This window comes from Haemaphysalis longicornis, unplaced genomic scaffold (genome assembly GCF_048455015.1).
Source record: "Haemaphysalis longicornis isolate Haplotype H1 unplaced genomic scaffold, Haemaphysalis longicornis Haplotype H1 scaffold_9, whole genome shotgun sequence".
Classification (NCBI taxonomy): domain Eukaryota; kingdom Metazoa; phylum Arthropoda; class Arachnida; order Ixodida; family Ixodidae; genus Haemaphysalis; species Haemaphysalis longicornis.
The window spans coordinates 72,262,743-72,290,151 of record NW_027526460.1 but is presented as its reverse complement, the minus strand read 5'-3'; the positions used below and the strand labels follow the sequence as shown (position 1 = coordinate 72,290,151).

The 27,409-nt window shown below is 46.0% G+C and overlaps 2 protein-coding genes across 2 annotated transcripts; both read left to right on the top strand.

Moving 5' to 3' along the window:
* The first annotated feature begins 620 nt into the window (after positions 1–620).
* Positions 621–15,477, top strand: LOC144151595 (uncharacterized). Its single transcript, XM_077682704.1, has 6 exons — positions 621–823; positions 2,423–2,561; positions 8,249–8,400; positions 9,016–9,083; positions 10,922–11,002; positions 15,156–15,477. The coding sequence occupies exons 2-6, from the start codon at positions 2,445–2,447 to the stop codon at positions 15,290–15,292; spliced, it is 555 nt and encodes a 184-aa protein (XP_077538830.1). The 5' UTR covers positions 621–823; positions 2,423–2,444; the 3' UTR covers positions 15,293–15,477.
* A 7,108-nt stretch (positions 15,478–22,585) lies between these two features.
* On the top strand, positions 22,586–27,133 carry LOC144153253 (uncharacterized). The gene is made up of 3 exons (XM_077684902.1): positions 22,586–22,658; positions 23,633–24,708; positions 26,894–27,133. Exons 1-3 carry the CDS (start codon positions 22,586–22,588, stop codon positions 27,131–27,133), a joined length of 1,389 nt encoding a protein of 462 aa, XP_077541028.1.
* The last annotated feature ends 276 nt before the right edge of the window (positions 27,134–27,409 follow it).

Here is a 27,409-nt window from a genome sequence, read left to right as displayed (position 1 = left end):
CATGCTGCGGTGCAGCTGTTGGGCTTGCCAAAGATATTTTTCAGTGAATCACTGCGGAGCGTTGCAGAAAGGGTTGCCAATGTTGAAACGCAACACTTTCTCTGTGGGCACTTGGAACTGTAGAAATTCTTTGGCCGGATTCCAGAAACCCTAAAGTTATAACCCATAACCCAATGAAGATTAGTGTCACGGTGACAAGAACAGATATAACATCATTCTGTACGATACTTCTGAAGCGTTCGTATTCAAAATGATCCTGTGCTCTATACAAAGTACCACTTTGGCTATGATATTATTGGTAGGCTTCTGAAGGGATTGCCTTTTAACGAAACCATCTGCTAATATCCATTAAGGTTTCAATTACATGCTTCTTCATTAAAACAGCAGTGACCAATGCCATACATTGACCCTTCCTTGTCGCGTCTGTATGAACCGAACAGTAACATGGAACCTGCTACATGTGGGTTGTAAATTTCCGGAGTGAGACGTTGTATAAATTGGGGATTCTGCACTGACGCTACATAGGATGGATGCCATAGGGCACCGCTCCAATTCAATTAGGATCTCCTGGGGCAATTCACAAGCTGTACGCCTAAACGAACGTAGGACCGAGAAAAACGGCCGTATCTGTGTGTGACAACGACGGCACTGCAGCAACTGGGTGCACCTGTGAAAAGCAGAACGACATAAAAATTTCAAAAAGAAACGCCGAATAATTTTGGCAGGCCTTACGTCCAATTGTAAATAAAAGGGTACACAAGCGCGGCCCGATAACAAGTGCTTGCGTGCGTCACCACAAGCCCAAAACATTTGGCCGTTGGAGGTAAGTCTCATGCCAAACTGTATACGGATAGGATCCCGGGTTTCCCTTCCGCGGGCGGCGACTTACTAAGCCCCGCTTCTCCGTTAAGATAGAAGTGACTAGCCGCCACAGACGTTTCATTAAAAAGTGTCTGCTTCTTGCCATCACCGATGCCTTTAGAAATGTGTTGATAATGGCGCGCTCAGCAGTTGAACTCACTCGCTGTGGGACGGACGCATGTCGCTCGGCCGGAGGAAGAACGGAAATCGAAGGAGCTTCAGATAGCACAAAAGAGCAAATCTGCCCCAAAACAGCGGAAAGCCGCTGCCGCAGAACGTGGAGCCGCTACCGTTACCGCATCAAATTCCACCTCTCATAGTAGCTGATGATCCCTTCTTGAATACCAACTTTCGTGCTTGGAGGCCCACCGGAGCCAATAACAATAATGCATAAATTAATTACAGCCAGTTTTTCCCATATCAAATCCACCTTAGCCGTAGCTTCGCTGGCTTTTATCATTTAAAAGTGGAAGAAATCTGAATTTTTTCGTTTTTAAAACTTGTGATGCATTCCATAGAAACCTCAGTTTAACGGCAATTGGCATGATATATTTACTTCCGTAAGGTTATGTGCAATGAAAAGGCTTCGCTTATTTCGTTCTCAGTAAGCGACAACCTCTTCATATTCATACGGCTGGTTCTTTGGCGTTGAATTTGCTTGCGGCCTCTCTTTGTTTACTTCCTTTTCTCTTTCTGCTTTCCACCCCGTGGTCTACGTGTTTTAACGGCTATGCATTCCCTTTCGTATCAAACTCCCCTTTTATGTTTACATATACGAACAACCCTTTCATCGCGGAAACATCGGCCACCACTGCAGGAGGCGATTTTTTTTCAAACTTGAAGGCTTAATTCCGCAATTTTTCCATTTAGGTTTATTTAAGCAACCATTCACCGAATTACGTTTTCTTTGAGGTACTCTTGCTAGGGTTAAAATGTAATTCCTGATGTGTAATGGTGGTTTATATGGTAGTTTTTCCAATTTTAGCAAACCAATTCCAAAGCGGAGTTCTCTCGGGTGCACGCGTGGAATTTCGCTGATTTTACGTAATGCGACGTGGCACCACCCGAGGAAGAGACATGCCGTAGGATACGTACGCAGGAAGAACAGCGACTCACGTAGTTTCTGGGGCCGAAACGTCAAAAGATTTCAGTTGTGCTCTGGTAGTGTTACAAATATTAGAGAAAGAAGAGGCAGGTGGGTATCTGCAGCTGCCCCACAATATCACCATCATTGCGCAGTTCCATCCGCCATTAAAAAGAATCACCCACGTCCCGCGGTCCCCCGCTTCTTTTTCTTCAACAAATATGGTGCCACAACAGGTGGTATCACCAGCACAGGCATGTAAACGAGGCACCTGTAATAGTCCCACTGAGTCTAGCTCTTATATCTGTTGAGTACGCACTAAACATAATCCGCCGTCAGACGGTGAAAATCCGCGAGTAGTTTAAACACAAAAATATTTTCCCACAATTTGTAAATGATCCCTTCAAAATGTTCTATAAGATGTTCGTGTTGACGGGGACACAGGCACAATTGTGTAAAACGCATGTTTTATTGCAGCTGAAGCCCGCCATTCCCAAGGATGAACTTTCTCTTCACGGCTTGTTTTTTACCTCCGCTGCTCTTTATAACGACAAATACAATGTTGGTGTACGCTGATTCGGGCACTAAAGAAACACGTTTTCCTGACGCATTCAAGGTAAGCACTGGTAGTTCCTTTAACACTCTTTTTTTCCCAGGACGTTTGTTGGTCTAAAATTTTAGTGCGTCCAACCTTCAATTACATTGCTTCCAATGAATCCTAAAACCTTCAAAGACCTAAATCGTAAGCGAAGAACGAACACGTGCGACTATCTTTTGCGGAATAAGTAAACCTATCTAAGAGCGATCTAATTATATAGAGACAGGTGGTTCATTAGAAAAAGGTATAATATTGCACTCCTTCGTGATCGATGCGTCTATTGTTTTATATAGAGATGGTCCTGCCTTGCGGTTTTCAGGTAACAGTTTTCACACAATGTAAGCCGAGTTTCACGCACGTCCCTTGCGTCCAGAAATCTTGTCAGAGCATTTCAGTAAACCAATCGATCCCAGCAAAGATGGATTCGTTTTCTGACAGGATGCGATTGGTTCAACTAAGAAAGCGTTCGCTTTAAAATACGCCAACTGACACAGCGCGACGGGCACACGGACGTCGTTCGCCGTAGTACGCACAATTTATACGTGAGCCAGGCTGTACTAACTTTGGGAACAACGCTCTCTATTGGAGGATTTTATATTTGGTGATGCGAGTAAATTGTTACTGTATGCATGTAGTACATTATGGGCTTATTTATTATTAATTTATTTACAGATACAGATAATCCCATTTGGGATTTTAGCCGAAAGGGCAGTTCATAAAAAAGAACAATAGAAAACGATCATTTGCACTTTGAAGGTATCCTAACACACATATCCATGAAGAGTATATATATGTTACAGCTTCGTGACTGTGCTTTCGATTGCTTTGCAGGGACGTAACCTACAATGTTTTTAATGTACATCGAATATCCTCACAATAGAAAACGAACCCGAAAAGGCAAAACAAAACAATCAGTTTTTGGGATCACATTTTCAGAACGCTCCTTTGTACAAAGGATAGCCGGCTATTCAGCCACGCGGAGAATCGTATTTGGCGGCGTTGACGCACGCAAGTTTGTGAAACTCACAGGGAGATATAACGGTCAATAACGAAACACAGATCGCGTGTATAAAAGCGAAGTTATTGAACTTGTTTGTGTTCCCGAAGGATAGCTGCCACAGGAGAATATTGTGGCCCAATTTCCGGAAACATAAACGAACAGTCATAGTGGATAACAAGAAAATAAATACAATCAGGTATAAGTCAGAAGTTAATAAATCCAGTGAATTCAGTAATGTGGAACAAAACATTCACTGGTAAAACAAAACGATCAAGAGCCCTTAGTGGCCGAGTGCCGTCTGCTCCCTCTTACAATATCTCGTCGTGTCTCCTAATAAAAACGTGGTTTTTTCTCGCATGCGACACCGCATTTCGTTCATGTGGAGCGCGGACAATAATGTACCGGCAATGTACACACCGGCAGAGCACGATCGGCCGCGAAAATATGCCACTAAGACCAAAAGAAAGCACACAGACCCGCCATGCTATACAGCGTAGTTTGGTCAAGTCAGTATCGCGTGCGTAACGTTTTTCTATGAGACGGGCATGCTATGCATTCCCAACTTCTCACTTCAAACTGCCGAGCAATCTGCGGTCCGGTAAACAGTAAAGGGGAAAGAAGGAAAGGTAGCAAAACACGCAAGGTATACTGCAGGTGTAAGCAAGTCTGATACGTTTCGTGGTCGTGGAAGCCATAATACTTCCAGATTCTGGCCACGTCAGCAGACTTGCGACAAAAGCCGTTATACGTACCATTCAGACAATGTAGCAGACTAAATTACTGCGATAAAATTGTATGCACTAAGAGCACTACATAGATTGCAAAGATTGTAGTGTACGAAAACCAACTGGAGAGATAACTGCACCCTCGTCTAATGAAGTAATTACCTCGGGGCCACAAAGTGCATTCGGTTTCACTCGCATTGTAAACCCAGGTAAAACTTGGTGTCCGTGCACTGAAGATGTGGACAGTAACAACTTCAAAAAAGAACACAAAATACCCACAAAATGGTTTAGTGATAAGAAGTTACTGTAGTTCACATCCAAATTATCTGTTAGGGAGCAAAAAGCTGAATTATAGGTAGCCTCTGTACGCTTTTGTTGCATAAGAAACCAAGCAACGCTACAAACAACCTTCAATTGGGACATTAATAGCTAGTGTTGCAGTGGCTGTTGAATTGATGAAAAGCCGCGATCTTAAGTAAACTGAACCTGTAAGTATTCAAGCATTTTTACACTGCTACAATAAATTATATATTTTGTACTTAGTACAGTTCAAGGTGGCGTGGAGCACTTTTAGATGAAGCAACAACCCATTATGGTGCATCATAACTGATTAGCATGTTGTTATGCGTGAACATACTCACTGAGTCAGTACTTGGCTCAATTGGCAGAACAGCGCAATCCACGTCATCGACGTGCTAAAAGCTGCTATTGGCTGCTCTGAACCAAAACCAGTCACCAAAAATTTTTATTGGTGGCATGTAGCCTCCCCCTCCGTACCGAAACTTCAGTGACTCCAACGGCAGAACTAGCCAATTCCACTCGTGGGGATTGGGTAGTTACTAAGGCAGCCGACGTTCAAAATTAACAGCTGCTTCAACGAGTCTCACGTGGCTGCGGAGTGTGAAAAAAAATGCAAGCCACGCTAGAAGCATGAATAACCAGCGGTGGTTAGTGCGATGGCACTACGCCAGTCTTGTATTCTTTCTCTTTTTTCTCCTCTTTTTTTGCTTCAAGCACTGTATGCATGAGTGTCTTTATTTGGAAGATTGCACGTTGGTATTTATGACTTTTGTAAGTCTTTTTCATGACTATTCTAACTTCAACAAAGCCACTGGTGTGAATAAGTCAATGTCAGCGACCACACTTGTCCAAAGATCACTTTGATTCACCGCTGCAGTTTCAAGGTAGCTTCGCAGAGCTCGCAGAGGCCAACAAAATGAGCTCAGCCAATAACGATGTCAGCTGCTATAAGAACCTCAAAACAGCAATATGAAGTGGACGTCATCATAACAACCCAATTTTATGCACCCACTCAGCCATGACGATTTTTGAATCTAATGCCGGGCAGGACTAAAGAAAGATGTCGGCACCATCGTCACAGTTTAAAGCCGAACCTTGTTCTTAAAGAAATCAGGCTCGTTGTGGTCACTCGTGAACGTGAACGATGCTTCCTGTTGTGTTAAATGTGTGGTATATAAAACAACGGAGGGGACCAGTTAACATCCATGAAAGAAACAGCGATGTCAATGGCTGTTGGATTGTGGGACCCACTAAAAATAATAGCATGCTAGTTCTGAGTCAACTGGCACTATGACTGACCAATACCGCATGCTCACAACTGTCCTGCTCGGGGACACGGACGCCAACACCAGGGTATTTACCGTTGGTCTCGACGGGGACGTGACTACCATGACTGTACCGATAAAATGCCTTCCCATCCTTGGTGTTGGTACAACGCCAACTGACCCCAGCCCACAGCCACAGGCAGGAGACTACACGACGAGCGACTACAATTGGCACTAACTGAACAACTTCGGCCAACGGAACTTTCTGGCTGTTCGTACTGCGTGCTTACCGCAAAAATGCTAGATTAGGATTCAACATCACCTTAACAGATACCAACCAAACAAAAACTTCACCCCATCCCTACGTTTTGAAACTAAAACAAGCTAAAACAATCTGTTTTAAAGTTGACATACAATAGCGAATTAGGCTACCATTTATAATTGTAATGGAAGACGACATCAAAGACAAGTGCAAGAAAGCGGTCAGCTATACCCACTGCTTTCTTCGTTTCCAGGCTTTCCTTAGTCCCCCTTTTCACTCGATGCGACAAAGCAACCTTAAAAAAATCGATTCTATGGTATTTCCCAAATAGACTGTTATTCTGGTGACACTAGAGACGTCTAATATTTTATAGCAAAAACATATCCACTAGACATTCTCAAGAATACCAGAAAACAGCCAGAAAGCAGAACAGACTTTACACAACCTTACAAAAAACCACCAAAGCTTATATAGTGTTCTATAGTTTAACAACCACCATTTGCGTTTCCCGAATGTACACGGCGAGAACATGTGACAAACCATGGAGATTCGGGAAACGCAAACGATGGTTGTTAAATGGAAAATTGCGGGGGCTTGTACACGCATTTTAGCCGGCACCAGGTAGCTTACATCTTGTCTTCATTTCCCGCTTCCTTTCCGGAACTTCCAGAAAGCGTGCTGGCACCAATTGCGAAAGTAGGGCAGCAGGTTGCACTCATCCGTTCAACAGTTGTATCTCCTCTCTGAAGTAAAAAATCTAAACACCACTTATGTTAAATGGGAGGGAACCACAGTGCTTGATCCGGAAACAGCAGAACCTTAAGTGGCGTTGGCACCAACCATCGAAGGAAAACGTCCGAATTAGAAAAAAACCTGCCACTGAAACCGAGGCAGGCAGAAGAGCAGCGAACTCACGTCATGCAACGAAAACCAGAAGAATCGCTGCAGCGAGTCATCCCGTCATAAGTACTCAAGGCTCGCTCAAAAGCAAGCTAGACGCACAGTTTGGTTTTGCCGCAAAATCGGAACGCCGCGTGAAGCATCGGTAGAAGGGAAAAAGGTTACGTGGCTCAACAGCCATCTGCAAGAAATTTATGGCGTAAACAAACAAAACGGTAAAATTGAGAACTGTTTATCAATGTGGGGATTTTCTCACGGGTGCATGTAGATCATTTGTTTTGATGCTCATGCAAATTGTGCACTTCTAATAAATCAGTTGTTAGTTTGGGTTCATGCTGTCCACATCGTCATTTGTATTTAAAAAAAGGGCGTAGCGTGAAGCCAAAAGTGCATTCGATCAACATGCAAAACAAACTACACGATTGATCACGCTACTGTCGAGTAAATTGCAATTAATTCAGCGACCGTTACTCCAACGAAGCCTCGTGATCACAGCTAGGCGACCTTTTACCACCGACACCCGAGCTTTTTGTCACTTCTAGCTACCGAGCCACCATCCCCCAAAATGTTCTACTACCTGTCATACACAGATCATCAGAACCAGGCAGCGAAATGGTCTGGAAGTCAATACGTAAAACTTGCGTCAAGACTGACAGCGTCACCGAGAATGGCAGCGCCAGGCAGGCAACATTTGGCTATCGACGATGTCACAGTCACTTAGGTGTCACTGGCGCTGTAATAAGAAACACAAAACTGCTGATGAACATCGTCTGACTTTGCCGAAAAGGCCACAGACTCCGTATTTTTACGGCTTAGCCCTGTTAGCAAGATGGGACAAGAGAGGTTGTCGGTTCAAGGATATGGGCCAGCTCGTAACGTTTTTTTTGGTAGAAGCGCAAATTGTGGGAGAAGGGGTATGCTAAATACCCTGCTGATTATGAAGTATGGTCAGCGTCATGGTCACTACGTATATAAAATCCATGTGATTAAACCGGTCAACACCTTTCGGTCGGCGATGACCCCGAACGCATTGGTCTGTATCCTCCTTAAACAACATCGACAGACACTGTCCGAAGCTCATAGCTGATTCGCAAGTTTTTATTGGCAGCAACATTAACATCCCCATACATACGCATGCTTTGACGAGTGAATGAGAGGGGATGTTCACGGATTCTGGCATCTTAAGCGAAAGGTCATGCCACCTGGAAATTTCTGACTGGAAAACGACCAAAATAATCCAAATCTTTTCACAGGTATTTCAGACCTTTGAAGATATTGTTGGAATATTGGACTCTAACAATGACACCATCCTCGAGTGTCTTCTGGCAAGGAGAACGGCCATCGATCTTGATGCACGTACAGGCGTTTACACATGGGAGGTCAAATCTCCTGACGGAAAGATAAGGTATGAGCCCGCACTCGAAGCGCCGCTGTGTATTCCAACGACGGGTGATCGCCATTTGAAATGATCGGAAAAGTGGTTGCGCGTATATATTGGATAAATTATTTATTTAATACGATCGTCAATTGATTTCTGTTATTATTATTGCTTTTTTCATAACGCGTGCAGTAGTTCAAATCACCTGCACAGCGTATTGCGAGACAAACCACCCTGTTCGATCAATACAAACGGAAGATGTCGCATAGTAACTTTGCCACTTTTTGAAGAATCTGTAGATACGATGTGGTATGTCAAGAGAGTTACGTTGTTTTTGGTCGCGTTCTAGCACAGTTGTAGTGTTGCGTTTGCTCTTCTAGGGCCAACTCTCTACATAGGGCCAACCCTTAGAGTAAAATACGCAATTAAAAATATTATCAGAAATTACTATACTGTAATTTCCATCATACTTAAAAACCTAAAACGCACCGCGGAATCAATAGCAGAGACAAAATCCCAGAAACTATTACAAACAAGAAAGGTATTCTTATAGGCTACAACTAGGTACATCTAATGTCCATTTTAAAAGCATAAACTTTCTTTGATACCACCAGTTTATGAACCCCGAATTCTCTTTTGCAGAAAGGAGATACCCTTTTTCGTGCGAGCAGAACGCAAACCTGGATCCCTTACTATTTTCACAGATGATGGTCAGTTATTCACTGTTGTTCACCGCGCTATATAGTGAATATTTATTTCAGTGGACAATTTGCGCATGAGAACAGATTTCATACCACCCCGAAACTATGATGGTTTAAATATTCGAACAAGCTCAGATACTGTCCAAGGCCGAGATCACCGAGAACATGCTTGAACTAATTGAAACGTAATTCCAGTGTAATGCTTCCCAATGTACAGTGACAAGATACTTTGACACGTTATCATTGCATAAGATAAACACCGCCATTATTTATTTATTTATTTATTTATTTATTTATTTATTCACAATGCCCCTAAAGGCCACCGTGAGGGGGTATTACATAGGGGGGTTACATAGCACACGTGTTGTATTAGCGCAGTAAAGCGGAAAAAATAAACAAAAAGAAGCAGGAATCTTTACACTGAAAACGCAAATAAATACACATTGTTAACTTGAAAAAAGTGATAGCGCAGTAATGAAATCATTATAGCAAACAAAAGAGACAGGAATATAATATAGATGGTTCAAATTCAAGCACGACACGATGTACAATCTATCAGAACAACAAGAACAAAGATAAAATACAGCGCAAAAATACAAATGTTCAGTACACAATTTCAAGGACGGGAAAAAAAATCCAAAAAGAAGAGGAAAGTGCTAGGTTAGCTGTTGAATTAGTTCCTGGAATTTCGTGTTGTCTTTTTGAGTTTCGTGTTGTCTTTCGTGTTGTATTTTGCAGCAAAATTTTGTAAAGATATAGGAAAGATCAGGTGAGACAAAACCCACGCACTGTATTTATGTCGACATCCCTAACGCGTGTAGAAACGGCAAGTTCACAGGTAAGCTGTTGGGCTCTCACTGGTCGAGGTTCTTGTGGCGTCGATGTGCACAAAGAGGGCGGAAGCCGAACGGTTAATACCAATACAATAAAAACACGAGCCCGTAAGACAATAGACAAGGCAAGAGGGCGGAAGTTGAAGGGTGGATGTTAAAACAACAAAAACACAAGCCCGTCAAAAAATAGACAAGACAAAGCTATTCACGTATCCGGACGTGCAATGCAGAGGAACAAGAAAACACAAAAGAAAAAAGCTAAGCGAAGAAACGCGACACAGCCACACAGACACAGCCACAGCCTGTAATACAGCAAGTATAGACCATTTCATCCGTTAATCTTTAATGCGATTAGGCCATGCGCTGGGCTGTGTTGCGCATGCGCAGTAAGATCATCCTGTCGACTGCGCCAATAATAGATCCGCATGCACAGCCCACTGGTAAAATGGTCGCGCCCAGGGCGAGGAAGTTAAAAAGGTCTATACAAAGTGAATCAGGGGCGAAAAGATAAAAGAAGGAGCATTTGGTCTACGTCATGTGGCATTTTAAAATATTGATTTTAATGTCCTGGCACTTGATAGCTTTGGCTACCGCAAAGCCGTAGCAAGGCGTACAGCTGAAACATTAGAAGAGCCCAAGCCCTAACTCCTTGTCCGTTTTCCATACCCAGAAACAAAAGAAGGTTTTTACAGGGCCAGCAAGAGTATGGCCATAACTCCTACCGAGCACACATTTTTGGTACTGCTATGGCCCAAAATAACTTGTACTTCATATATTTGCTGCACGTGTATTAAGCGTTCCCATTCTAATGGTGCCGCCTTCTAAGTCCTTTGTCTCTAGCAGTGCATTTTTGCTAAGCCTGGTTGATTGCGGAGTGGCAATAAGAAGTGTGAACCCTACTCCCTGACGTGTCATGAGCGAGAAAAACAACGCATGTAGCAAGCATTGCTTTCTCTGCCTGTTTATTGAAAACTATTTATATATATTAAAGTGAATTTTTATTCCTTACCTCAGACCCAACGCCAAGAGATGGTGTGTATTTTTACAGCGACTATGAAAACTGTGTAACATTGAAAATGGAGTTCTTTGGAGAAAGTGAGTAGTCACATAGTTCTTTTTATGCTGAAAGTATTAATCACCTGATTTTTTAAGCCATACGCCTCACCACAGGTCAAACAGTGGTGGTATCGCCTCGCCTCTGTCTAAAACCAACATTCAATGACAAGCGAATGAAGTACACTATGACAACTTTTGAAAATGGTAGATTTTTTCGGTGAACCTAATGCAAAACGTTTAATAAATCTTTCTCTATATAACTGTGTTTACCCGCCGGGACAACAAATGCCGTTGAAGTATGTATAACGCAAAATGTATATAGGCATCACAATTTCAAACTGCCAGAACCTCTTACACAGGTCATACACGTTGAAATTATTACGCGCACTGAGATCCAACGCCATATTAGAAGCGAAATATAGGTACATAACTGAATACTAGCGTTTTGGTCTAGGAAAGAACGCTGAATTATTTCTCACAATAAAAAATAAAAAATGGAGGAACCTCACACTAACGCGTGATACTTAAAGGTGGCGAAGCTGTACGCAGCCTTCACGACCATCACGACCGTTTAAGTCCGCGGTTGCAGCCGACTTGCTTCTTCGCTGCAGCCGCAAACTACCTTTACTTCATCGTTGTTCATATAAATGTGAGCTTGTGTCATTTTTTGGAAGTGATAATGATTGGACATCTCTTCGAAGAGGCATACGCAATCACCAGTTTTTCTCGTTCCGAGAAAGTGTTGGTATGATAACGGCGACCTCCAGAGTTTAGTTTTCACTTTTTACCAATCTTGGCAAATATCCCAAGTGGGATGCTTTGCTTGCAAACGCGCGCTGATGACACTCGCCGGTCACCGCGAGGCACGCAACACGAGCTCTCGGAATTTTTTTGGTTTAGTTAACTGCGGGGCGGCCACCGCGAGGCCCGCGCTCAAGTGCACCCGCTCGGTGATTTCTTGGTATTCTTAACTGCGACACGAAAAATTACGACTTACTGAAGAGATTCGGTCTGAAAACAAGTTTACAACGGCGTGAAAAAAGAGAGGCAGATGCCTATCGCTTTGTCGTCTTTGGCCGGCGTTACCAGCATATCAAGCCAATAGGCACACAATTTTACCATAGCCAGCAGTATTTTCTGCTGCCTAGTCAGATGGATTTTCACTAGCTGCTATACGTTTCTGCACACTTACGCTGATGACACCCATAAAGCATATGCCTCGGCCAGTTCCTTGAATCAGCTCAATCGGCCGACATTATGGGTGTGCCCATGGCGGACCCATCAGTCTCCATCAGTCGGAATCTCAGCTCCAAGCAGGGTCCTATCAAGGCAATCGACAATCCATTGGAGGAAGACTGACAAAGTAGTATTGGGCATTAGACGTTTTCACAGCGAACTGCAACGTGTGAATTGCGAATGCATAGAATTCAACGCTTCAATCACGCGAAGCCCCAGCCGATCAAACCTAGCCCACCGACCACCACTGGCGCTATCCAAAAAACCGAACATCATTGACGCAAGCAAGGGGGCATTTGCGTGCAACATAAAGAAATTGCACAATACGCAGGTTGATGCTCCTACCTGATTATATCAAGCTAGAGTTACGGCCGAAACAAGACATCGAGTTCAGCCAAATACCTCTGTTCTTTGTATGGTATGAAGAATACAGAGCGGTCATCACGACTTGAATACATGAACATACATCATATTTAGAGTGTGGGTGCAATTAAAAACCATTCAAGTGAGCTCACTGTCGACATTACTCTTTTGAAACCTGTGTTAAGAAGAGGCAGTATAACGTAGAGAATCCCATGCTCCCTTCAGACGATAAGATATAGGTGCTCGTTCCAGGCACCCCAACTGACGTCACGAAGGATGGCAGTAACCATGGCCAGACGTGTGGGAAAGATGTAACTGTCATAACTGGTCGTCATTCCCTTCACCGCTAAAACCCTGCCACGAAGTTTTGCGATGGCATGGTGCAACTACGAATGCAAGCTACATGGAAAAAAACTGTACCCTTAAGTGATGTTCACAAAAAGCTCGACATAGTTTCACATCTTCACACCGAGAGATTGAATGATTAATTGTAGTGTTTAACGCTCCGACGCAACGCAGGCGATAAGGCGCGCCGTAGTGGAGGGCTCCGGATTAATTTTGACCACCTGGGGATCTTTAACACGCGGCGAAATCTCGTACACCGGGGCGTTTCTTTCTCTTCGCTTCGATCAGAAAGGCGGCCGCCGCGGCCGGGAATCGAACCCGCGACCTCGTGCTTAGCAGCGCAACGCCTTAGTCTCTGAGCCACCGCGGCGGGTCAAACCGAGACACAAACGTATTCCTCTTGTTGCAAATGCGATTCTGAAGCCGAGTATGACACCCTACCGATGTTGCACCAGTACGGGGAATAGAAAGCGGGCAAGAAATTCATGAAAGCCTCAGCAATCAAACGCCCCTTCAACAAGAGGGGGAAAAGAAACCGACACAAGCCAAAATACAAAGTTACCGGAAAACAAACAAGTCACAGGCAAAAGGAGCGAATCTTTCGGTGCAGAATGAAAAAGAAAACAACAAACTTTGACATTTTTTTGAGACCTTGAAGAGAAAAGCAAGGTGGAACATCTCGAGGTATGTACGCCGGTGTTCCCGAAATTCGCGCACGCATGCCTGCCCAGAATCCGGGGCCCCTAAACCATCCGGCTTCAACCTAGGGGCTTCTGTGACTCTTTTTATGCTGCACAGGTTATCTCATTTGATAAGGAGCGTGTTTTGCGCTGTCGTTACTGCAATAGAATAATCTTCTGTCATCTCGAGTGTTCTCGATGTAATTCGACGGTTCGAGAAACGATCACGCCGAAACATAAATGCTCGTCGAGTAGATATTGCCACATTCGTCGCCGACAATCGCCTGCGCACATCGCTTCGTAATTGCTGCTCCGACGCTTCTGTATTCTTTTAGCTGTTAGGGGAGCACAAGTGTGCTCCAATAAACTTGCTTTTCTTTCAAGACAGCTGCGTCGTCTTTCGCTACGTGATAATATTCACCCGCAATATTCGAAAATGCCCAAAATTTGCAGATGTGCTGGAAGAAATCTGTAGACTCTATTCTTAGCATCTTTTTCTTCGTACAATTCACTGATTTGGTCAAGTTCCCGAAGCGTCAGAGGGATTAGATATTTTTCACAACCTCACATACCTGGTTGAGTTTTGCGCGTGTACTCTTCGGTGGTATTGGCTTCTCAGAGCCACAAGATCTTCCGGACACAATTTACAGAACTTCTTGACATTTCTCTGTTTGTCCTTTCCCAAAGTCGAGGTAGGGTAACAAAAAAGATTCGTTCATATGAGAAACGGTGTTGATTCGACTACCGCTTTACAAATATTAGGCCATCAGTATCTTCTTGTTTGCAGCATCATTCAAGGCATACCCCTGTAATCTAGAGTTTGCGACTGCATATGCTTTCCTAACTGAAGTAGTTAAGTGTAGAAACGCGAAGCCTGTTTTGCCTCATGGATCCCTCTTTCAGTGCAGACTGTTCTGATAAGGCTTTAACCGAAATCCTCCACACAGTGGGGGCAATTCTGATATCAACTTCCAAATCATGTAGACTGCAGAACAGGTGGATTATACCTGTGCCTCACGCTGCTTAACTCGGCACAGTACTTTCAAATCCTGAGTAGGTGTAGAAAAGGTCGAGGATACATCAAAATAAATTAGCTTTTGTAGCAATCGATTGAAACGAACCATCGGAAAATAAAAAAAAACACTAGGGAGACACTTTACACTGCGACGCATGGGATTCCAGAAGCGTTACGTTTTGTTTGAAGTTGTACGAACCTCCATGTGTAAATGTGGGGCTCCCACATGTATGACTGTTTTCATTGCCGCCATGTCTCCGTCACAGGCGGCATATATGTCTGCTGCGTAATGTTCGCGTAATACTGGTTGCGGTGGTGTCGGCTAGTAAATATTGGGGCTGTAGCAAGTGCCTGTTTTTTATACGCTTTGCGGCATTTTCATTCTAGCTTTACACCAGTCGGTGGTCAAGATATACCACAAGATATCTAAACTTCAATGTTTTAAATTCTATTTTCTTGCTTCCCAAGCGTAGGCAATACCTTAATTATGTTGACAACTCAAAGGGGAACTTTTTTCAAAAGTGACATATTGTACTTTTTTCTGTTCCTCCAGGATGCCTTCTCTGGGTTCAGAAAGAATTGAAAGACTCTGTGCCACAGCACTGCATTGACAAGTTTGTCGCCGATTGTGGGGTTGCCGTTCCACTCTACAGCCAAGACCTGTGCTATGACGGCGAAGGAGAACATTAGTTATTATGTGTCCAGCATGTGGGCCGTTTTCTGTGATTTTTCCAGTGCTTTTGAATATGGCATAGCTTTCCTGTTAATATTAGCTCAATAGCACTTGCACGGGTTTTCGCGTGGGTGGTAGGCTGCTGGTAATTGCCAATAAAGACGTTACTTCTAAAGAGAATAAAAATATATGCAAGTGTAAATGTGAATATTCTATGCTGGTATTTTTGTGGTGTTCATTCTAAAACGGTTCTACTCTAGATGTGATAAAATGTTTATAGACAAATGAAGCTTCAGTGTTTTCCAGCCGCTTACATGTATATGGGAGTTAAACGCTGCTCGAGGGTCACATAGGGCTCAAAAGCCCGTTCGGATCATTGCCGTGGTTACCAAAACCAAAACAAAAACTCAAAACGCACCCGACAAAACATCTTCCAAGCTACTGAGAAAACGTTTGATCAACATTTATAATGCATTTTTTGCGAAAAGACACAAGAAGCACCGTGGTCAAGGAATCACAACACTGGCATAATTATTGATGACATTTGGCTATGCCAAAGGCTGTTGCCATTAGCACGATTTAGTTAACCTGTAGTTGACTGGACAGGATCATTTCATCAGCGAGTTAGATTAGTTTAAAAGGAAGTCGCCGATCACAAGTTGTGATGGCGAGAGAAAGGCAAGATGCTCGCAAGATGCATGTTGCAAAATGCTCACAAGGTACAGCCCGAATGGCACGCACGTAGCACGTATGGCAAGGTCTCTGCTCTTGGTGAATAGGCTTAAACTAAACTTATATGTACACCAGACGTTTCGATGGGTCCAGTTTCTGTGCAAATATTGCGTGGTTGTGCCCAACAATAACGTTGCAGTAGAGAATCGCATATAAATTTACAGTCCAGCCAGCATCTTTCAAAATAGCTGAGGCCAAATGACTTTGAAAAGACAGTTCTATTAAACAAAACCCCTGCAGTCTCGTGAACGTGAAGCACACTAATAAACCAAAAGTGCGTACAAATAGAGCCAGCTAATTTCAACGGAAAACCAAATAAAGAAAAATTGAACCTCTACGAAGGACTGCTACTGAAATGGCAGTAAAATTAGAGGGTAAATTTTAGGGATAGTTCAGGACGCACTTCATCCAATATAATGTCAGGAGACTTGAACACTCGTTTGTTTGTGCAGTAGCTAATAAGGAGGGACGAAATAAAATACAAAATTCTAGCCACATGCCCCTGTTTTATGTTGCGTAAAGGAATAAAAATACTATATATCTCAAGTACATCTTTTAGGTGCCCGAAGCTCGGAGACATGACGAACAAAATGTTTTTTAACAAAAGAGCATAGGGACGAGGACGTGTTTTAATATAAGAAAAAAATTGAAGATTAGTAGAACGCCTTTGCACAGAACTGTGGGTATAGGCCTTTCCCAGAGGAGCCCCAACTTAGGAAACACTCAGAAGTTTGTCTGAACCACTACCCACAACTCACTGCTACAAGTAGACATCGGGACAGAAACAAAATATTTGGAATTCGAAATGTCACAGTGAAAGAAACCTCCATGAGTGAGGCGCTGTATTCACAAAGTGGACAATTATTAGCCTCATTAGTATCATCGCAATAAAATGAGCACGTGAACAGTTGGGATTGGGCAAGTTTAGAAAAAATATTTAACCTACACTATGGGCGCATTCGAGACATACAAGACACCCTTATTGTCACCGGATGGCGGTGCATCCTTTGAGGCCAATCGACCGGAAAAGCTCAGGACAATATACTGTGAATCAGCGAAAACAAATGAATCCTAGTGCAGTGAGCTCAGTATTTAGTCATGTTTCATAGAAGCAGGGGGTATGCCAACTGGGAAATTAACTCGAACGAAATGCCGAGGCCGATCAAAAGCTTAGCCTGACGTTCAAGGGCGTGTGCGTCATTCGCAGAATGAACTCTCTTCCCGCACATGCTGGAAAAGAAACCCGCCACAACAACATAATGTAATTTTGCACGCCATTCCCATTTGTCAGCCGGTTATCTTAAAATCTCGTCACAAAAAGTGCGGAGAAGAATACTTAAGTGTAAGATAGGGAAAAAACTCGAAACGGGAGATTTCAGCATTGTGAGTTCTCCTGCAGGGCAATTTATGGCTGCTGCGTCCCGTGGTTTGAAAGCATCATGAATTTAAGAATTTGGGGGTGACATATCTATCGCCCCGCTATGTCGTTAAGCTTCAGGTTGCGGCAGAAATGTTTGTGCGCACCAATGGAAACAACGGCAACAAATGTAGGAAAGGCCCTGGTGGTGGCAAGTTGACTGGAATAGAACAGAATAAAATAGAACGGAAGAGTTTATTTTCCATCAAAGGGGGCATAACGGTGGAGGCCAGCGGAAAAAGCTGAGGGAAAACAGCTTGATAGAGCCGCAGGCCCCCACGTTGGCAGGTGTACCGCGCACTTAAAACATGTGCAGGCAACACTTGTACTGTAACATAAACTCCAAGCTTGACGAAGCCGCAGGTCCCCACACTGGCACGTGTCAGGGGCATTGAAAACATGTACAAGCAACTCTTATACTTTAGCGTACATTCATTTACACAGCAGTTACACAAACAATATACCAATCGCACGCAAGAAACTCCGCAAGCAAGGTCTCGAAAAATAACACAAAAAAGGACGCACTATTTCCAAAATATATTACAAGCAGCAGGAATTGTATAGAAAAAGGAATGACAAGCATAGGAAAGGATCCAGGTAACAATTGATTCACATAGCATGTTCTGACAAGTGATTGCGCAATTCCTATATTTACTGAAGTGTAGTAGTCTTCTGAAAAAAGAAGAAAAATGAAAGAAATAAAAAAATAATGGAGAACAACGTCACAGATTTAGACCGTAATATCTGACCTTGAAAAAACGAATGTTCTGCATGCCATTTGGAGCGTCCCAAATTTTTAATAATATAGCGGGAGTGACGAGCCATCGGCATGTCAGGCCTTACCACGGTGTTCATCGGCAAAATAGGTGAGAGTACGCGTACGTGCGTAGAACTACCTGTTGTGGGAGCGTCGTCTGCTCCGCTGTTCTCCTCCGGGAAACACACTCCTGTGTGTCATATCTTGCAAGGCTGTTTCGCTACCGCCAAAGGTAGCTAAGCAGCGTGGGGCTCAAGTTTTCATTTTTATCAGATTTGCTTTTTATCGCATTATTTCGCGCAGCGGCCTAAGTCCATTACGGCAATAAAACAGGTCTTGTTCTACTTTTATTCATCTTCCCAGTGACATTTTTCACGCTGTGCTTTGCAAGTGATCCGAAAGAAATATTAAACGCGCATTTGACATGCACATGCGCTTCAAATAATCACGGTTTCTCGTGAACGGTGTCATTCAGATGGAGTAGCATGGGGTGTACAACTCTCAGGAAAACAGCGCCGCAGACGACACTCACACAGCAGATATCCCTATGCGCTTGCGCGCCCTCTCACCTATTTCGCACCTGTACACTGTGATAAGGCGCTGAGATGCCGATGGGTCGTCGCTCCCGCTATATCATTAAAAAAATTTGGGAGGCTGTACAACAACCAAGGAGGTTGTATAGAACTTCTGGAGTGGAGATGGTGCTCGAAAACTGACGCCGACGGCCGCCATCTTGCCATGGGTAGAAAACTCGTTCCGCGGTAGCAGACGCATTGCATTCGCCGCATAATGTACTTGTTTTTGCGGCAAGTTACGTTATATTTTTGCTTCCGTTCTTTTTTTTTGTTTTCTTTTGTTTTGTTTTGCAAGTTGATTCTCTCATGCGGCTACCTTCAAGCGCACCGAGCTTTTCTTGCGCGCGTTCATTTCGCCGCATGTGGTTTCGGTTATGCTCCCCTCTCCGTGTTTCTAGAATTAAGCGCTTCGCAAGTAGCCCGTGCGTGCGCCGGGGGCGCACACATCTGGTAATTATTTACATTCTTGGGCGCTAACAACTAAAATAAACAGTAGACACAATGACATTTTTTTCTGCCCCATGTGTCGTTCTTCGGAGTTCTCTCTTGCCAAAGAGCAGAACTCGTGTTCGTTCGATCCTCGTTCGCGGATGGATGCTCCAAAGGTGTAGAAAGCAGAAATGGTCTGCTCGTGCGTCGCGTTCGGCTGCGCTAATCGCGCGAAGAAGGCGTCGGGGATCACCTTTCATCTGTAAGTACTGAGGGTATCTGTTTGTTTTGGGTTTCGAGGGCATTACTAGTATTATAACGTTATGAGTGCACATTTGCCCGCCGTTTGTGCGTGATGTAAAGGGAAAATTTGCCGTAGCACCTGCCGTCCGCTTATTGAGCATACCGTACGCGCTTGTTTGCGCAGATATGCGAATGTTTTCGCTTGTAGTTGTGGTGGTCCTGTAGTCGCTTGGCGGCGCGAAATCACATGTTTGTAACTCTGTGGGGCGCAAATTGTTTTTCCGCACTAATTTAAATGCAGAGTATTGCTAAGGCAGTTACCGTCAAAAATCAAGGCACTCTTGTTTAATACATTTCCTTTACATCCGGCCATACGTGAATACACTGACGTTTCTCGTTAGCGCTGCTTCGTAGAAGTCTTTGATGCACCGCAATGCTCTCCCGCGTTCTTCGTCCGCGTGATTTTGTTATCAATAGCACGCTGCTCGCGAGCGCGGTCAACTAGGTTGTTAATGTGATTGAGTAACCTCCTGCGAGTAGTTTTCTTATCAATAGCACGCTACTATCGTGCCAACGTGCGCGGTTAATGTAGTCGTGCATCCAATTAAGTAACCATCTGGATTTGAAAAATAAAGTCAATGGGAGTCCCATGCCTTCTGTAAAGTGCACGCGGAATAAAAAAACCTGCTTTAATGTGCTTCAGTGTGTGCCAAATCCATTTCGCAAAATACGATTGAAAAGCTGGAAATAGACCCGCCGCGTTGGCTCAGTGGCTAATGCACTGTGCTGCTCATCCCTAGAACACGGGTTCGATTCCCTGCCGCGGCAGCCGCTTTTCTGGTGAAGGCGAAAAGCGAAAACTACTGTGTGAACGAGATTGCGGTGCACGTTAAAGATTCCCCAGGTGGTCAAAATTAATCCGGAGCCCTCCACTACGGCGCGCCTCATCGCCTGCGTTGCGTCAGCGCGTTAAACCCCACAATGAATCAATCAATCAACCAATCAATCAATCAATCAAAAGCTCGTGCTTAATTTGGTCTTCGGCAAGGGCAAAACTGGGCATGTTGTTTAAACCAGAAAACGTGCATTTGCACTACATATAAAGATTGCAATATCTTGATGGATATGATTCTTGCAGTACTGCTTAAAAACCATTCGAACCGCTACTGCATTATTATTTATTAATCATTAATGAATAAACATTCTTTAATCCTAGCCACGCCGCTAAAAGAAACAAGCGTCAAATAATCGCGCTTTCGCGTGTCCCGCACTTCCAGCGTGAAATCACGGGTAATAGTAACCTTATATAACGCGGAATCTCTTGCCATGGCGCGCAACATGAGGTAATTTTAATGTTAAGGGGGCGGTCTATAGCCTTAGCTATACCGAATAAACGTTTATTGAAATAAAATCAGGGGTGGTGCCTTTAGCATAGCGCTGCGCGTTTTCCCGCATCGACAGCTCTGTTGACCACCGTAAGATATACACAGGCGAACTCGCTGCTTGAACCATATCTTTCGTCAAAACCTTACGCGTAAGGCAAAATTCAGTCTGCCCTCAAATATCGTAATCGATATACTAGCTTACCATCGTTTTCTCCCTTGTAAAGCCAAAAAAAAGCGACCGCGCTTCAGCGTCCCTGCCGGCGCAGCACCTTTTCTACCCACGGCAATATGGCCGCCGACCGGTTCGCCCGGCTTCACCTCCCCGCGTTGCCCGCTATGGGCGGCCTCCACTCCAGAAGTTTTATACAACCTCCTTGACAACAACTTCTACTGCGCTACCTGTAATTTATGTCTCCTACCTGGCACTTTGTACCACATCGTAAGGGAGTATCAGAAAACCCCATCCCTTGACCCCAATCCTCACCCAACGTACGGATGGAGGGCGGCGCAGCTGGCCAGCACCGACCTCTGTCCAGTGTCGACTGGTGGAGAAGAGCAGTGCAGCCAGCGCGGAAGAGGGTTTGCTGGGCTAAAGGAGGCCCCCCACCGGCCGGGCGCCCCACCATCAGCGCCTGAAGCTCGTCTAAATAAAATTTATTCACTCACTCACTCACTGTAAGGAGTAGATCTCTTACTTGGCTGGTATATTTGTAATGAACACATTAAAGTCGATTCCATCTGATAGTTTGTTTAGGGCTATATTAGTTTGATATGATAAGGCTTGTTTTCCCTAATTGGTTCCTGTTCTGAGAGTAAGCCGATTTGAGTGCCTTAAGGAATAGTAGGTATTGTCGGGTTAGTTGTATACGCGCTGTGTCTTATTTTTATGAATGATTTGCAGTAGCCTTAAGTAATAGATCTTGTACGCCCGACACAAGCAGTATTGACCAAATAATGAAGCCGTTCGCAGGTCACTGATGCCGCCTTTCTCATTAACGGTAATTCTTAGCATTCTCTTCTGCAATGTAAATATTTTTTTGTAATTTCCCCAGTTGTAGTTCCCCATACAAGTGCACTATAACATAACCTGGAGTAAAAGAAAGGGGTTGGCTCGTGCGATTTGGTACAACAGTCGAACCGTCCGGGCGTGTTCATTGCTTAATAGTGTATTGTGAGTACTCCAAGTAACTTTTCGTTGAACCATACTCCAAGAAATTTTCGCTTCCTCGTCGTATTGATTGGGCCTACTCAATCCTTACTGTTGGCTCTGTTATGATTGGTTTGTTTATTGGTTGAATATTACGTATTTGTTTTTTTTTTCAGAATTTAGTTGCAGTTTGTTTGGCCGAGGCCACAAGGAAAGCGATGAGGGATACTGTTTCAAGTTTTTGGGTAGATTTTTTATGCGAAAAGGGCATTGGTGTGATCTGCATACATTATCAGCTCGGGGGACTTCGAAACTGAAGTTATGTCATTAATATTGTTACAGTGTGTCAGTAGTTAAAGAAGGAAATGTTAGTACATAGCCCCAAGCATTGCGGACATGTGCTGGGGCTCAGCTGTGAGGAAGAAGAGGTTCGGGCTAGGTCCAACGCGGTGCTCCCTTCTTTGTGTGTGTGAAATACACCTTCATTTTTACGTATTCCTCTACGTAACATCTTGGTGGAGGTTGCCCGACATCCCTTACCTCTCGTCTTGCCGCTCAAATCCTCGAGGTTTCGTGACCATTCATCACGTTACTCCGCAGCGGGCGTCATATTCACCCTGCCACCATGGCTCCGCCCAGCCAGTCGGCGACCCCGCTGGTCGTCGTTACTCAGCCCCGCGAGCCTGGTTTCTTCACCGGCACTGACAACGTTGACGTCGAAGATTGGATCAAGCACTACGAGCGGATCAGCACTCACAACCGTTGGGACCCCACTATCATGCTCGCCAACCTCCCTTGCTGCTTCAGAGGTACGGCCCTCACTTGGTTTGAGACGAATGAATCCACGCTCACCAGCTGGGACGATTGTAAAGCCAAGCTTTTGGAAGAGTTCGGCAACCCTGTCGCCCACCAGTTACGCGCAAAAAGTGAACTTGCCTCCCGTGCCCAAACGTCGACCGAGCCGTACGTCGCCTACATCCACGACGTTCTGGCTCTCTGCCGTAAGGTCGATGCGAGCATGAACGAGCAGGACAAGGTCGGGCATGTGCTCAAAGGAATAGCTGACGACGCCTTTCACTTGCTAATATGCAAGGACTGTACGACAGTCGATGCTATACTGAAAGAATGCCGGCGCTTCGAGCATGCGAAGAGTCGGCGCATCACGCAGCAGTTCCAACGGCTGCCCAACACCGCTGCTAGTTCTTCTTGCGACGCACCAGCCCCTCAGTCGTTTTCGCCCGCGCCTTCTTACCGCGACGCCCTAGAACACACCGTCCAAAAGATAGTACGCCGAGAACTTGAAGCGACAGCTCCTGCCGAAACTATGCCCCATGCCGTCACCAGCCCTGTTCCAGCCATTTCACTCATTCAAGCTGTCGTTCGTGAGGAAATTACCAACATGGGCTTCCAGCCAGTATGCGCCGTAACTCCTGCTCTCCGCCGCAGTTATGCCCCACCCGGACCACGCAATGTGTACGGCCCTACGCGCTACCGAAACCCCGCTGAATGGAGAACTCCGGATGACAGGCCGATTTGTTTCACGTGCAGGCGTGTTGGGCACGTCGCGCGCTACTGTCGGAACCGCTGGTCCTCCAGGAGTACCTTTTGGGACGACTCCCCCCGCAACGATGGACACCGCCCAACCTACTATCGCTCGCAGCCCCACCGTGAGACCCAATTACCAGCAGATGCTCCACCGGAGAGTACAACCTCCCAACGCCGTCGCCTGTCTCGCTCTCCGGAACCTCGTCGACTTTCGCCGCACTACTCTCGCCGTTCTTCTCCGGGAAACTAGCTGATGCAGCTCCCGGAGGTGACGCTGCATCAACGACCGACCCCGCAAACCCTCTCTTGACGTTGCCGACTGAAGACAATTTGCTAGCAGTTGAAATTGATGGAGTCCCTGTTAATGCCCTAATTGACACTGGTGCCCACATCTCCGTCATGAGTGCACAGCTGCGCTCTCGCCTCCGCAAGGTACTCACCCCTGCCCTTTCGCACGTTCGCGTTGCTGACGGAGGAACTTCGGCTGTCGCGGGTATGTGCACTGCCCGAGTGAGCATAGCTGGACACCCCGTCACTGTTATGTTCTTTGTTCTGGACAAATGCCCTCATGACGTCATTCTCGGCCGTGATTTCCTCTCAGACCATTCTGCCCTAATCGACTGTTCGACGGGTCTGCTTCGACTTGAGCTCCCACTTTCCTCCGACGACCACGCCCCACCTTTCCTCCACTTACGCTCTGATGAGCACGTTCGCCTGCCGCCTCAAGCCGCTACTTATGTCCCTCTCTCTTCAAGCATGCCCGTCCCCGATGGAGACTACGTCGTTGCGCCCGTCCTTGACGTTCTACTCACCCGAAACGTCGCCCTTCCCCATACTATTGTCTCCATACAGCAGAACCACGTCTCCTTGCCTTTCCTGAACTTCGCATTCCACACCCAGGTTCTTCCGCAAGGAATGACTGTCGCTACTGTTTGTCCGGTCTCCGATTTCCATATTTCCGCTTTTACTGTAAACACCATATCCCATCCGCCCACTTCGTCCGCTACACCTCCGCCCACCACTCAATTCGACGCTATGATTAGCCCTGACCTTTCCCCAGATAAGATACACCTTCTGCGTCAGCTGTTGGCTTCGTATGGTGACATCTTCGACTTGGAAAATCCAGTGCTGGGTCGAACTAGCCTCGTGACTCATCGAATCGACACCGGTGACGCCATCCCCATCCACAGGCGCCCGTATCGGGTATCTCGCGCTGAACGGGACGGCATCCAAGCCGAAGTTGACAAGATGCTCTCCAAGGATATTATCGAGCCTTCGTGCAGCCCCTGGGCCTCACCAGTGGTGCTGGTAAAAAAGAAAGACGGCACCTGGCGATTCTGCGTTGATTACCGGCACCTTAATCACATTACAAAAAAAGACGTCTACCCCCTACCCAGGATTGACGATGCTCTCGACTCTTTACACGGTGCTAAATATTTCTCTTCTATTGACCTTCGATCTGGCTACTGGCAGATAGCTGTTGACGAGTTGGACCGAGAGAAGACCGCTTTCGTCACACCAGACGGCCTTTACCAGTTCAAAGTGATGCCGTTCGGACTATGCAATGCTCCCGCAACGTTCGAGCGAATGATGGACTCTCTTCTTCGCGGTTTCAAATGGTCAACATGCTTATGCTACCTGGACGATGTGATAGTGTTTTCACCCTCTTTTGAAACGCATCTTCAGCACCTTTCAGACATCCTCATAATATTTCGACGTGCGGGCCTCCAGCTGAACTCAAAAAAATGTCTCTTTGGCCGCCGGCAGATAACCATCCTTGGCCATCTTGTTGGCAATAATGGGGTTCAACCCGACGCTGACAAAGTACGCGCAGTCAAGCAATTCCCCGAGCCTCGCTCATCCAAGGACGTCCGCAGTTTTATTGGCCTATGCTCGTACTTCCGGCGTTTTATACGGGGGTTTGCTGACATTGCGCGCCCTCTGACAGACCTTCTTAAAAAGGACGCTGAGTTCCATTGGGGTGCATCTCAAGCAGAAGCGTTTTCTAAATTGATATCCGCTCTCACCACTTCACCTATCCTGGCCCACTTCGATCCCACTGCCGCCACCGAAGTCCGGACAGACGCTAGCGGACATGGCATTGGCGCTATCCTCGCTCAGCGACAGAACGGTAGAGACCGTGTTATTGCATACGCCAGCCGCCTCCTGACGTCCGCTGAGCAGAATTACTCAATTACGGAGAGGGAGTGCTTGGCACTGGTGTGGGCTGTAGCAAAATTTCGCCCGTATCTGTATGGACGCCCCTTTTCGGTGATAACCGACCACCACGCGCTCTGTTGGCTTCCTTCTCTGAAAGATCCTACAGGACGCCTAGGTCGCTGGGCTCTGCGTCTGCAGGAGTATTCGTACACCATAGTTTATAAGTCCGGCCGCTTGCATCAAGACGCCGATTGCCTGTCCCGTTACCCGGTTGACAACCCCGACCTTGCTGTTTCGAGAAACCCAAGTAGTGTGCTCGCAATAACGGATTTGTTACGCCTTGGGGACGAGCAGCGCCGCGATCCATCTCTCAGCGCAATTATGAACCGTCTCAACTCTGGCTCCCATGACCCTTCACTGCGCCTCTTTAAGTTACGCAATGGGATCCTCTATCGCTACAACATCCGCCCCGAGGGTCAAGAGTTGCTTCCGGTCCTTCCTGAACGTCTGCGCTCGGACGTTCTCCAGCAACTCCATGACGTACCCACTGCAGGCCACCTCGGAGTTTCCCGCACCTACGACCGTGTGCGTCGTCGCTACTTCTGGCCAGGCCTTTATCGCTCTGTACGGCGTTATGTGGCCTCTTGCGACCTCTGCCAACGTCGTAAAAAGCCTACCACATCCCCAGCAGGCCTTCTCCAACCGGTGGACATACCCACCGAACCATTTTTTCGTGTAGGCGTCGATCTCCTTGGTCCTTTCCCGGTATCCAGTTCGGGCAACAAGTGGATCGCGGTCGCCACTGATTATGCCACACGTTATGCAATTACACGCGCTCTCCCCACCAGCTGTGCCTCTGACGTTGCTGATTTTCTTCTCCAAGACGTCATCCTTCATCATGGCGCTCCTCGTCAGCTCCTTACTGATCGGGGCCGCTATTTCTTGTCTCGCGTTGTCGCCGATATTCTTCGTGCTTCCTCAACGCAACACAAGATCGCGACTTCTTACCACCCTCAGACGAATGGTCTCACTGAGAGACTCAATAGAACACTTACCGACATGCTCTCAATGTATGTCTCCGACGACCATCGGGATTGGGACGTGGCGTTACCGTACGTTACATTTGCGTACAATTCGTCCCGTCACGACACCGCTGGATATTCTCCCTTTTACCTGCTCTACGGTCGCGAGCCTGTTTTGCCACTGGACACTCTCTTGCCGCCTTCAGTTCCAACTTCGGAATATGCTCGAGCCGCAGTTGACCGTGCCGACCATGCTCGACAAGTTGCCCGCTCTCGCCTCTGCTCATCGCAGTTTTCCCAAAAGGCGCTTTACGATTCCCGCCACCGAGACCTGCAGTTCTCACCTGGGTCTCTTGTTCTTCTGTGGTCGCCGTCCCGCCGCGTGGGGCTCTCTGAAAAACTGCTGTTCCCTTACACGGGACCCTACCATGTGGTCCGTCAAGTGACTCCAGTCACCTATGAAATCTCCCAAGCCGCCCCTTCGCCAACTTACCCCCTTGGAAGCGGCAAAACAGACATTGTCCACGTTTCCCGCCTCAAGCCGTACCATCGCCCTCCCACAACATCGCCCTAGGAAGCACCGAGACGGCGCTTTTTGCCGCGGGGGTTATGTTACAGTGTGTCAGTAGTTAAAGAAGGAAATGTTAGTACATAGCCCCAAGCATTGCGGACATGTGCTGGGGCTCAGCTGTGAGGAAGAAGAGGTTCGGGCTAGGTCCAAC

Excerpts from the sequence above, each read along its gene's own strand:
- LOC144151595 (XM_077682704.1), top strand. The coding sequence starts at position 2,445 with ATGAACTTTCTCTTCACGGCTTGTTTTTTACCTCCGCTGCTCTTTATA. Across the intron at positions 2,562-8,248 it reads GTTTTCCTGACGCATTCAAG|GTATTTCAGACCTTTGAAGA; the intron begins GTAAGCACTGGT and ends ATCTTTTCACAG. Across the intron at positions 11,003-15,155 it reads AATGGAGTTCTTTGGAGAAA|GATGCCTTCTCTGGGTTCAG; the intron begins GTGAGTAGTCAC and ends CTGTTCCTCCAG.
- LOC144153253 (XM_077684902.1), top strand. The coding sequence starts at position 22,586 with ATGGCTCCGCCCAGCCAGTCGGCGACCCCGCTGGTCGTCGTTACTCAG. Across the intron at positions 22,659-23,632 it reads CGAGCCTGGTTTCTTCACCG|ACCCAATTACCAGCAGATGC; the intron begins GCACTGACAACG and ends CCCCACCGTGAG. Across the intron at positions 24,709-26,893 it reads TCCACAGGCGCCCGTATCGG|TTCCAACTTCGGAATATGCT; the intron begins GTATCTCGCGCT and ends TGCCGCCTTCAG.